Raw genomic sequence first — 13574 nt, forward strand, 5'->3', positions numbered from 1 at the left:
AGGTTAACGTGGCTTCTAACGTGGCTATTTGTGAGCAATTGCCAACGTTAGTGATAATGTTAAGTGTCACTAACGTTGGCTTAACTTCTCTTCTCCACGTTAGAGTTCACATTAACGTAGTTAACGTGACTCTTTAACGTGGGTATGATGGCTTTTGAGAGTGTTTTTGGCAATTACTTTTCTCCTTAACTTTGCAAGTTACCTCCCATTCCTTGCTTCCTTTTGGTCCTGAAATCAAGCAATAGAGTGCATCAAAGTTCTAGTCTAAGTCATGGGTAATGCAATATACAATTTTGTCATTAAAATCATGCAAAATCCTCATGAAATAATGTAAAATGCACAATGTATGCTTGAATCAAGGTCTGAGTGAATATCTGCCCAAAACTAACTTATTTCCTAAGAAAATGCATGAAATTACCTAAAAACAGTAAAGAAAAGGTCAGTGAAACTGGCCAAAATGCCCTAGCATCATTGAAGCAGAGGATTGATACTCAAATTTTGGGCAACATTAAGCATGAATGTAGAGTCAAGAAGAAGGAAAACAAGTTGTTAGCAACAACTTGGGCTAGCAGCGCCCAAGTCTCAAAGCTCAATCCCTGGAAAACACAATGCACGTTGCCAACATGCATTAAGGCTAGCGTTATTGGAAAAAACGCCAAGCCATTGGGCCAGAAGCATCATGAATGAACTCCTCCTTCCATGTCTAGCAACACTTCTTCCATGGAGCCAAGAATTCAACAAAGAGGAAGCCCACATTACTAGCCCAATTGAAGATCTTTGAAGGAGTTTTAGGACTAATAAAAATAGAGAAGGAGTTTGCACTTTCACTGGGGATCCTGGAGGAACTTTTTCTAGTCTTTTAGGGACTTTTACTTACTAGCACTTTTACTTGGAGAACTCTCTTGCATTTTCCGGGAGGATACCAGAAAGCTATTTTGGTTCTTCTTGGAACTTTTCATTTTTGGAGTTTTTAAGCATTTTCTTCTTCTTCTTCATCCTTCTTGACACTTAGTTTAATTTTCATTTATGGCAATTGTGGTTGAAATTGGAGCTATGATTCACTAAACCCCATTTTCATTAGGGGGAAGAGCTCTACTTGTTTGAATGAATTGATAAATCTTCTTCTCCTTCTCAATTCAAGTGGTTAATCCAAGAGGAAACTCTTATTCTTCAAAGATTCAATCACCATCGAGAGAGGGGTTAATCTATATGAATTGTGTGGTGAATTTGAGAAATGAACCACATAGTTCAGTTTAGAGTTCATCCTTTCATGATCTCCTTAACCAATACACTTTGGTTGGTATGTGAGATGTAACCATCCTTGGTTGAGATTCTGGAAATTGTGTGGCTTGGATTAGAAATTGAGCTTCATCTCTTCTCATGAACAATTAGATCACGAGAGTGGCAATTGGTTATGTTGAGAGAAATTGGATCACCAAGAGATTGGGATTCAATTACCTACAACTTTCCATGGATCTATACCCATGATTGAGAAGGAATTGATCAACATCAATTCATGAGAATTTGTATCTCCGATCCCTAATGATTCTCTCTATCATTAATTCTCATTTCTTTTGCTCCCATTACCCCATTTCCCTTCTACATTCTTGCAATTTACTATTCTTGTTATTTACATTCTGTCTCTTTATTTTTTGCTCTTTGCTCTTATGCTCTTTAAATTTCTGCAACCTTTAATTCCTTGCAATTTATCTTTGATGTCATTTAAGTTTCTTGCATTTTAAGTTTCAGTTATTTGCTTCCATTTTCGCTCTAGATTCTAGTTCTTTAAAGTCTTTATCATTTAAATTCTTGCAACTATGTTCAAGAATCAAAATTCTCATGAAATCAAAACAATGTTTGCTTGACTAAATTTACCATTTAACTAAAGTTGCTTAATCTAACAATCTCCGTGGGATCGACTTCACTCTTAGTGAGTCTTATTACTTGATACGATCCGATATACTTGCCGGTTGTACGTGAAATCTCATTTTTACATATCAAGCATTCTTGAGATCCGGAAAGTCTAAATCTTGTCTGTGGTATTCTGAGTAGGATCTGGGAAGGGATGACTGTGACGAGCTTCAAACTCATGACTGTAGGGCGTGGTGACAAATACAAAAGGATAGTAAATCCTATTCTTACACGATCGAGAACCAACAGCTGATTAGCCATACGATATCTGTGTATGGTATTTTTCATCCGAGACGAGCAATCTGACAGTTGATTAGCCGTACAGAAACCGTAGAGGACCATTTTCACTAAGAGGACGGGAAGTAGCCATTGATAATGGTGACACCCAACATACAGCTTGCCATAGAAAGGAGTATGAAGGATTGGATGAAGGCAATAAGAAAGCAGAGATTCAGAAGGAACAACGCATCTCCATACGCTTATCTGAAATTCCCACCAATGAATTACATAAGTATCTCTATCTTTATTTTATGCTTATTTATCTTTTAAATTATCAAAACTCCATAACATTTTGAATCTGCCTGACTGAGATTTACAAGATGACCATAGCTTGCTTCAAGCCGACAATCTCTGTGGGATCGACCCTTACTCACGTAAGGTTTATTAGTTGGATGACCTAGTGCACTTGCTGGTTAGTTGTGCGAAGTTGTGAAAAAGAGTTGAGATTACAATTGTGCGTACAAGTTGTTGGCGCCATTGAGATCACAATTTTGTGCACCAATAACCATGTTGGAGAAGATGCTGGCAATCATGTTGAGCTAGAGAGGAGAGTTCTAGGCTCTTATATCAACCCGAATCTAAGAAACTATGGCAGTAGCATTCTAAAGCCAACAATTCATGCTAACAACTTTGAGTTGAAGCCTCAACTCATCACACTTGTCTAGAATAATTGCTCATTTAGAGGGAGTGCTCAAGAGGACCCCAATTAACATCTGCTACATTCTTGAGGATTTGTGACACTGTAAAGTCAAAATGGGGTATACCCTGACACCTATAAACTACATTTGTTCCCCCTTTTCTCTCAGAGACAAGGCAGCAAAGTGGTTAGAAGCATTTTCCAAGGAGAGCTTGACAACTTGGGATGATGTTGTGAACAAATTTCAAGACAGATTCTATCCTCCACAGAGAGTCAATAGATTGAGAGCTGAGGTGCAAACCTTCAGACAGCAAGATGGTAAAATCCTTTTTGAGGCCTGGGAGAGATTTAAAGACTTGACAAGGAAATGCCCTCTGGATATGTTCAATGAGTGGGTGCAACTACACATCTTCTATGAGGGGCTATCTAATGTGTCAAAACAGGTAGTAGATCATTATTCAGGGTTCTCACTTAACAAGAGAAAGACCATTGAAGAAGCCATAGATGTCATAGAAACTGTGGCCGAAAATGAGTACTTTTATGCCTCAGAAAGAACTCAAAATAGGGGAGTGATGGAGTTCAATTCTATGGATGCTTTGTTAGCCCAAAACAAAGTGATCACTGTACAACTAACCGCTCTAACCAAGAAGATGGAGAAGAACCAAGTCTCAGCTATTCAAGCCCAAGCCCCTCCACAAGAAGGAGATACACCAGAAGTTGAATGTGAATAGGAGCAAGCTAACTATGTGAGCAATTCCTCTAGACCACCATATGATCCCAATGCCAAGACATACAACCTTGGTTGGAAGAACCACCTACATTTTTGGTGGGGAAACCAACAAAATCATAGCCAAGACTACAAACCATACCAATCTAACCAATACAACATCCACAACACCAACCATCAATCAAGCAACAACAGACCCTAGCACAACTCACAAAATACATCCCACCACAACTCACGAAATGCATCATACCACTCCTCCCAACAACCACCATCAAGATACATCATCCTCAACCATGCAACCATGTGAAATCAGCAGTAATTTTGCAAAACTAGAGGATGTCATAGCACAACTGTCAGCACAACTGACAAGAACCATTTCTACTGTTCTGGAGAAACAAATGCAGGCTGAAAGAAAGATAGATGCAAACCAAGAGGAGTTCAGATCCAACATAAGGAACCAAGGGGCAGCAATTTCAAAACTGGAAGCACAAGTAGGGAGCTTGTCTAAATAAATATCAATTCCTACACAAACATTCCCCAGAGATACCATGGCCAACCCAAGAGGGGAATGCAAGGCCATCACACTAAGGAGTGAAAAAGTTGTAGAGGAATCACTCCCAAGTCAAAGCAACCAAGGAGAAGAACTTGCAAATGACCCAGAAACCAAGAATGAAGAAGAGACCCATGCACCATCCCCACCAAAGTAAGTCCTAAAACCTTTTGTGCCAAAGGCACCTATCCACAAAGGCTGAGGAAGGATGGGAAGAACATCCAGTTTTCTAAATTTCTGGAAATCTTTAAGAAGCTCCAGATCAACATACCCTTTGCTGAGGCATTAGAGCAAATGCCACTCTATGCCAAGTTCTTGAAGGAGCTTATAACAAGGAAAAGAAATCGGGAAGAGAAGGAAACCGTAGTGCTCACAGAGGAATGTAATGCCATCATACAAAAGAAGCTTCCCCAAAAGATGAAAGATCTTGGGAGCTTCCAAATCCCTTGCATCATAGGAGATATCAACATTGAGAAAGCATTGTGTGATTTGGGAGCTAGCATTAACCTCATGTCCTTGATGAGGGAAATTGGATTTTCACACAATCTAACCGGTAAGTATACCGGGTCGCATCATGTAATAATAACTCATAAGAATGAGGTTGATCCCACAGGGATTGAAGGATTGAGCAACTTTTGTTAGGCGATGAATTTAGTTAACTTAGTATTGATGAATTGGATTGGCAGAAAGTAAATTGCAATAATTCTAAAGCGCAGAATGTAAATTGACAGGAGGTAAATGGCAGAAAGCTAAAATTGGCCAAAACTTAAGGTGCAAGAAATTAAAGGAACTGAATCTTAAACTGCAAGAAAAGTAAATGGCTGAATCTTAAAGTGCAGAAATACTAAAGAGCAAGGAAACTTAAATTGCATGAATAATAAAAAGGATTTTGGTTTTGGGAATCAAAACAGAACTAATAATTTTACAGCAAGTGCAGGAAAATCAAAGTGAAAGGAATTCAAGGAAAATGATTCATCAGGGATTGGAGATACTATAATCCTTCATGAATCAATTGGGTCTCAACTTCTTTCTTAATCATATGCATAGATCTATGGCGGATTGAAATTGATTGGATCCTAATTCCTTGGCAATCCAATCTCTATAATCACAATCAATCTTGCCAATTCCTTGATCTAATTGTCATGAGAAGAGTTAGAGCACATTTCTCTCATTCATTAGCCACACTAACTCTCAAGATCTAAATTTCTCCCGAATAGTGTTGATCAAGAGAGTAGTGAAGGATAGAGCTTCAGTTCTAATGAAGGTGATTCCTCTTCCGAGGCTCACACTCACATTCGATTGAATTAAACCCCCTTCTGGAGTGAATAATTCACAATCACAGTGGAAGTTATCCAATAGCTACACAATAGAATTGAGAAGAAAAAGAATTTCATTGATTCATTGGAATTATAATAGAGCTTCTCCCCCTAATGAAATTGGGGTTTAATTCATCATTGCTCTACTACCAAAACATAAAATAAAATTGCAGAAGGAGATGAAGAACAGAGAGGAAATTAAACTTAGATCTCAATCCTTAAGGAAAACTAAAAGAAAGCTAAAATGAAAAATGAAAATAAGATCCAATCCAAAATCCCCCAATGAAATCAAATCTTCTCCTATTTATACACTTCCTAATTCAGTCCTTAGGTGCTTAGAGTGGGCTTCTTGGCCTTCTGATGAAGTTGGTCCAAAATTGGTGCTTCCATGTAGTATCAGGTGAACGTAGCGTTCTCAGATTGAACGTAGCGTTCTTTCACCGATGCGTGCGTGCCCTGGGTGCATGCGCGTCCCTTGCGTTTTCTCCCATCGACATGTCCGCGTACTGCATGCGTGCACGTCAATGTTGTCTTCTGCCTCAATCATGCTCGCACGTGCCATACATGCGTGCGCGTACTTTGGCAGCGTTCATTGACTAAACTCTACGTATGTGCCATGAACGCTCTTCACGTGTACGCATCTTTTGCGCGTGCGTGTGGATGACAAAACTTCACTTCTGTGCCCCAGCATCATGTACGTGGCTGCGCCCATCACTTATTTGTAACATCGACGTGTGCGCGTCGATTCCCATCTTCAAATTCAAATTTTGAAAGTATTGCTGGCGTTCACTCCAAGTGAACGTAGCGTTCATTATTGGTGAACACTGATCCTCAATCCACGCGTGCGCACCACGTGTGCATACGCATGGGTTTCCAAATTGCTCACCCATGCGTAGGTAACTTGTACACGTGCGCGTCATGTGTGAACGTAGCGTTCATTTGATGAACGCAGCATTCGTCTGCACCTTACTTCTTTGCCCTTTTCTTGTCATCATATTTTCACCTGCCATCAACCAAACAAGCAATCAAAGTCTCACCAAAATCATAAGGTTCATAATAATCAACTAAATTGTGCATAAACCTCATGATTTTTGCATCAAATCAACAATGTTTGATTGAGCCAAGATGAACATGAAATTCCACTCCACTCACTTACTTCTTATGCAAGAAAGTGTAATAAACCTAATAAAAGCAAGGAAAAATACTAGTAAAACTAGCATAAGATGACTTGTCATCACAACACCAAACTTAAACCTTCCTTGTCCTCAAGCAAGAGAAGAATTATGCATAAAGGCTCTTTTAATTAGAATGGAGTGAAGAATAACTTGTAATGCGTTGTGAGTAAAGTGATTAAGTGACAGTGGGGTGAACTCTAAATTGTATGCTCATGTAAGGGCTTCAGTGCTTACTAGTCCCTACATATTGGAAGTCTTAGATCTTAGGATTTTTATTCAAATGATATCATGGAGATTTCTCTATAGGTAATCACCTTGAAGCAGTTTATGGTTTCTGTGTTTTGGCATTAACTCTAAGTGTCATGTCTGAAAGGGGCTCTTTAGATAAGCTTTCAATCAATACTCCCAAACCAGTTGGTTTTAAGGTATTAGGTGTTGAAGCACCCCTTAGGATTTACTTACTCAAGACTCTCTCTTTGACACAATTCTACCACAAGCATTTAACTAGGATAGTAACTCTTTGAGTTCTTATTTCTTTCTTTTTCCTCCTAGTAATTGATGCTCAGAGCCTTTTGTCATGTTCTTTTGCTTTTCTGTTTCCCTTATTTTCTTTTGTTGCTGCTTATTGGATCAATAAATGTTTGAGAATCTCCACAAGATTCCTTTGAATTCTATTTCCTGCCTATGAGCTCCCATGCAAGTTTTCATAAACATACAACCTCAATACATAATCATATAACTAGAACCACCACTTCTCTTAATATTTTGCTTGGCCCAAAATAAATTTTTGATTCCTCAATCCTTATTTTCTAATAATTGTTCTCTAATGAATTTTTAAAATATTGAGTGCAAGCAAGTTTTCAAGAGTATGGTGCTATAGAATATCAAGCAATCATTATTGAACTACAGAGAAGCTATCCTAAGCAGACAGATAGGGGTACAATATCACTTCCAATCAAACCAGTTTTTCATAAAAGACAAGCACTTAACAATACAACTTTTTGGAGTTTTCTTGCTTAGTCTTTCATCAGCCTCTTCAACTGTTGTGCTTTTCTTATTAATGATGTACAATCCTCCAAAAAGCTGAATAGTTTTCTGCAATGATGGTGGAAGTTATTTGTTCCCCAAGCACTTGAAAAATGGTTAATCATGCATGAATGTTTGTAGGCTTTTGAACTTACTTTAATTTGTGAACACCAAACTTAATTCCTTGCCACTGTCTGTCATGCATTAGATGAAACCTTGTGCTTTTAAAGAAAATAAAATATGAACTAAACAAGTGTTAAGTGGTTTCTCTTATTGTTTGGAGTTAGTGATCAATCTTGCAGAAGAGTGTAGTGTGTTCTTAATGAACTTTTTGGTGGAACACCAAACTTAAAACCACACATTCACTTTTAAATCGTTTTTGGTGTGCAACACCAAGCTTAGCTCCTTGCAATGCAGAGAAATCTACTTCACTCTTTATTGAAATAGCTATGAAAAGAAAACTGCCTCCGGTTGAGTTGCCTCCCAACAAGCGCTCTTTTAATATCATTAGCTTGACATCCTGCATTCTTGTTCATCCAAGCTCATGCTTGCTTTCAAATTTGTTCCCAGGCCTCCTAAATAATGCTTTGCTCTGTGACCATTTTTTGTGAATAGATCCTTTGTGGCTTCATTTAGAAGTTCAAGGCTTCTATAAGGGAGAACTTTTGTCACCAAGTAGGGGCCGGTCCATTTGGGCTTGAGTTTGCCAGGGAAAACCTTGAGTCTGGAGTTATACACAAGTACTTACGGCCCTGGTTTGAACTCCTTCTTTGAGATTCTTTTGTCATGCCAGCTCTTGACCTTTTTCTTGTATATCTTGGCATTCTCATAGGCCTCTAACCTGAATTCATCCAACTCATTCAGTTGCAATAGCCTCTTCTCTCCCGCTGCCTGAAAATCAAGGTTGAGGAGCTTAATGGCCCAGTATGCTTTGTGTTCTAGCTTTACAGGGAGGTGACAGGACTTGCCATACAGCATCTGGAAAGGTGATTTCCCAATAGGAGTTTTGAATGCTGTCCTATATGTCCAAAGAGCATCCTCTAGCTTTCTGGCCCAATCCTTTCTTGTGGTTCCCACTGTCTTTTCTAAAATCCTCTTCAGCTCTTGATTAGCCAAATCAGCTTGGCCATTGGTCTGGGGTGATAGGGTGTAGCTACCTTATGAATTACCCCATATTTGTGAAGCAATTTCTCCATTTGTCTATTACAAAAATGGCCACCACCATCGCTAATAAAACCCTTAGGTACCCCATATCTGGTGAATATGTGTCTCTTGAGGAATTGGAGAATAATAGATGCATCGCAAGTGGTTGTTGCCATGCCCTCCACCCATTTTGAGACATATTCTACTGCTACTAGTATGCATTTAAAAGAGTGTAATGGGGGAAAGGGGCCGATGAAATCTATTCCCTAGAGATCAAATAGTTCTACTTCCAGAATGTAATTTTGAGGCATTTCATTCCTCCTTGTACTTAATTTACTTAATTTTATTCGCTTTAATCCCATTAGGTGCCTTGATGTATTTGTTAAGTGATTTTCAGGTTTCCAAGGCAAGTATGGGTTGAAGAAGTGAGGAAAAGAACATGCATAAGGGAAGAATTCAGGAAATGAAGGATTTGGAAAACTACCAACCCTGACCTCTCTGTACTAAATTGGTCATAAATTTGGAAATCGAACGTCAGGGGCTTCAAAATGATATGTAATTTGCAATAGTGGGCATAAGTTTAAGTGTGCGTACGCACAGGTACTTGTGCATACGCACAAGTCAGGATTCAGCATGTGTGCGGACGCACAGATCTGTGCGTCTGCACAGATCCCTGCACGTGACCTCATTAATTGGAAACCACTGAGGGTGATTTCTGGGCTCCCAAAACCCAATTCAACTCATTTTTTGAAGCTATTTAAGGCCAAATTGAAGAGGAATGAAGGGCGGGGGACAATTAGGTTTACCTTTTATCATGTTTTAGTGTAGTTTTCTAGAGAGAGAAGCTCCCCCCTCTCTCTAGAATTATGGTTCTTTAGTTTAATTTCATGTAATTCTACTTTTAATTCTTGCTTTTCTTTACTTTTCCTTGTCATTTATTGTTATTGCATCTTTATTCTTCTTCATTTTGTTTGTTATTTTCTTTATCTTGCCATTTTTATGTTATGCACACTCTTGTTATTTTAATTTTAATTAATGCACATTTATGTTTCCATGTCATTTATTTCTTTCTTTAGTTGTTATTGTCACTTTCTTGCTTTGGTAGTTTTAGAATTTATTTTATTGCAATTTAATGTTATTTTATTTCCATGCACACCAAGTGTTTGATAAAATACTTGGCTTAGTTTTTTCATAGTTTTTCTCCACACTTGGCTTGGAATTGATGACTTTGGGGATCCTTGAGTCATTGATGTCTATTCTTGTTTGATATATTAGAGTAGTTAGTTGATTTGGTCTCCCTTGACTCTATGTGACCCCTTAGTGTTTACATAGGACTTAGGGATTGAAATCAACTATGCCTATTTGACTTATCCTCGATGTTAGGGTTGACTAAGTAGGATTAACTCTTCATAATCATCATGTGTTTGTGGTCAATGGCTAGGATAGGTAACCTTAGCTCTCAATTACTTGCCAAGAGGTTTCTTGCACTTTAATTTTACTTGTTTTGACTTTTATTGCTTTTGACTTTTGATTTCTTGCATGTTAAGTTTTCACACTCTTGGTTGAAAAATTGGATGTTTGGGTGGAATTGAATTGTGGATGTCCATTTTGCATTGTGTGGGAATAGTTAATTGATTTGGTTTCCATTGAAGCTAGTCTTTCACTAAGTAATTAGTGAGTTGAATAAGACTTATGGATTGAGATCAATTACACTCTTTTGACTAATTCTCAAGGAGGATTGACTAGTTTGGATTTATTCCACACAATTGCCATGTTTGTGGTCCACAACTAGGATAGGAATCCCTAAACTCCCCAATTCTTGCCAAGAGTTGCCCTTTACGTTCCTTGCATGTTTACTTGCTTTCTTTTAATTCCTTGCATATTTATTTGCTTTCTTTTAATTCCTTGCATGTTTATTTAATTCCTTGCTATTTACATTTCTTTCCTCTCTTGCATTCCTAATGAGCGGATAATTTATACACTTTTTGGCATTGTTTTTAGGTAGTTTTTAGTAGGATCTAGCTACTTTTAGGGATGTTTTCATTAGTTTTTATGCTAAATTCTCATTTCTGGACTTTACTACAAGTTTGTGTGTTTTTCTATGATTTCAATAAATTTCTGGCTGAAATTGAGGGACCTGAGCAAAACTCTGATAAAAGGCTAACAAAGGACTGCTAATGCTGTTGGATTCTGACCTCCCTGCACTCGAAATGGATTTTCTGGAGCTACAGAACTCTAAATGGCGCGATCAATCGCGTTGGAAAGTATACATCCAGAGCTTTCCAGCAATATATAATAGTCCATACTTTATTCGAGATTTGATGATGTAAACTAGTGCTCAACGCCAGTTCCATGCTGCATTCTGGAGTCAAACGCCAGAAACATGTCACGAACCAGAGTTGAATGCCAAAAACACGTTACAACTTGGCATTCAACTCCAAGATAAGCCTCAGATCGTGTAAAGATCAAGCTCAACCCAAACATACAACAAGTGGGCCCCGGAAGTGGATTTATGCATCAATTACTTACTTCTGTAAACCCTAGTCGCTAGTTTAGTATAAATAAAACTTTTTACTAGTGTATTAGACATCCTGGATTGTATTTTTTGATCTTTTGATCACGTTTGGGGGCTGGCCATTCAGCCATGCCTGAACCTTCATCACTTATGTATTTTCAACGGTGGAGTTTCTACATACCATAGATTAAAGGTGTGGAGCTCTGCTGTACCTCGAGTTTCAATGCAATTACTACTATTTTCTATTCAATTCATCTTATTCCTGTTATAAGATATTTGTTGCGCTTCAACATGATGAATGTGGTGATCCGTGACACTCATCATTATTCTCACCTATGAACGCGTGACAGACAATCACTTCCGTTCTACCTTAGACTGGGCGCATATCTCTTGGATTCCTTAATCAGAATCTTCGTGGTATAAGCTAGATTGATGGCGGCATTCATGAGAATCCGGAAAGTCTAAACCTTGTCTGTGGTATTCCGAGTAGGATTCAGGGATTGAATGACTGTGACGAGTTTCAAACTCGCGATTATTGGGCGTGATGACAAACGCAAAAGAATCAAGAGATTCTATTCCAACATGATCGAGAACCGACAGATGATTAGCCGTGCTGTGACAGAGCATTTGGACCTTCTTCACTGAGAGGATGGGATGTAGCCATTGACAACAGTGATGCCCTACATACAGCTTGCCATGGAAAGGAATAAGAAGGATTGAAGGAAGGCAGTAGGAAAGCAGAGATCCAACAGGGACAAGCATCTCCACACACTTATCTGAAATTCCCACCATTGAATTACATGAGTAACTCTATCTTTATTTTCTATTTTATTTATTATTCAAAAACTCAATAACATTTATTATCCGCCTAACTGAGATTTACAAGATGATCTTAGCTTGCTTCATACCAACAATCTCCATGGGATCGACCCTTACTCACGTAAGGTATTACTTGGACGACCCAGTGCACTTGCTGGTTAGTTGTGTGGAGTTGTGACTAAGTGTGATTCACGTTTGAGAGCGCTACCAAGTTTTTGGCGCCATTGTTGATGATCACAATTTTGTGCACCAAGTTTTTGGCGTCGTTGCCGGAGATTGTTCGAGTATGGACAACTGACGGTTCATCTTGTTGCTCAGATTAGGTAATTTTCTTTTTTTTTATTTTCTTTTCAAAAAGCTTTCAAAAATATTTTTCAAAATTTGTCACCTGTTTTCAAAAATTTTCAGAGTTTTCAAGAATGAATCCTAGAGTTTCATATAACATGTTTTAGCTTGGCTGGCTTTTTAAGCCATGTTTAATTCTAAGGATTTTGATTGAGGACTATGAATTCATTCTTTCTTTTTTTTTTCCAAAATATGTTTTCAAAAAATTTATTAGGAAAATACAAAAATTTCATAAAATCATAAAAACCAAAAATATTTTGTGTTTCTTGTTTGAGTCTTGAGTCAAATTTTATGTTTGGTGTCAATTGCATGCTTTAAAAAATTTTTCTTGCATTTTTCGAAAATTCATGCATTCATAGTGTTCTTCATGATCTTCAAGTTGTTCTTAGTAAGTCTTCTTGTTTGATCTTGATGTTTTCTTGTTTTTTGTCTTTTATTGTTTTTCATGTGCATTTTTGCATTCATATTGTCTAAACATTAAATATTTCTAAGTTTGGTGTCTTACATGTTTTCTTTGCATCAAAAATTTTTCAAAAATATGTTCTTGATGTTCATCATGATCTTCAAAGTGTTCTTGGTGTTCATCTTGACATTCATAGTGTTCTTGAATGCATCTTGTGTTTTGATCCAAAATTTTTATGTTTTGGGTCATTTTTATGTTTTTCTCTCTCATCATTAAAAATTCAAAAAATAAAAAGATATCTTTTCCTTATTTCTCTCAAAAATTTCGAAAATTTTGGTTGACTTAGTCAAAAAGTTTTAAAATTAGTTGTTTCTTACAAGTCAAGTCAAATTTTCAAATTTAAAAATTTTATCTTTTCAAAATCTCTTTCAAAAATCAAATCTTTTTCATTTTTTTCTATTTTCGAAAATTTTAAAAAATTATTTTTCAAAAATATTTTTCTTAATAGTATTTCATGATTTTCAAAAATTACTGATGAGCGGATAATTTGTACGCTTTTTGGCATTGTTTTTAGTATGTTTTTAGTATGATCTTGTTAGTTTTTAGTATATTTTTATTAGTTTTTAGTTAAAATTCACTTTTCTGGACTTTACTATGAGTTTGTGTGTTTTTCTGTGATTTCAGGTATTTTCTGGCTGAAATTGAGGGACCTGAGCAAAAATCTGATT

The 13574-nt window shown here is 37.3% G+C and overlaps 1 protein-coding gene and 1 non-coding gene across 2 annotated transcripts; both read right to left on the reverse strand.

The window, feature by feature from the left end:
- Nucleotides 1-3105: 3105 nt before the first annotated feature.
- Nucleotides 3106-3211, reverse strand: LOC127746201 (small nucleolar RNA R71). Its single transcript, XR_008007821.1, has one exon. It is a non-coding gene; the product is annotated as a small nucleolar RNA R71 (small nucleolar RNA).
- Nucleotides 3212-8365: 5154 nt separating this feature from the next.
- Nucleotides 8366-8953, reverse strand: LOC107479217 (uncharacterized). The gene is made up of 2 exons (XM_016099355.1): nt 8869-8953; nt 8366-8778 (listed from the first exon to the last, which is right to left on the reverse strand). Exons 1-2 carry the CDS (start codon nt 8951-8953, stop codon nt 8366-8368), a joined length of 498 nt encoding a protein of 165 aa, XP_015954841.1.
- Nucleotides 8954-13574: the final 4621 nt, after the last annotated feature.

Source organism: Arachis duranensis, chromosome 3 (assembly GCF_000817695.3).
Source record: "Arachis duranensis cultivar V14167 chromosome 3, aradu.V14167.gnm2.J7QH, whole genome shotgun sequence".
Lineage (NCBI taxonomy): Eukaryota > Viridiplantae > Streptophyta > Magnoliopsida > Fabales > Fabaceae > Arachis > Arachis duranensis.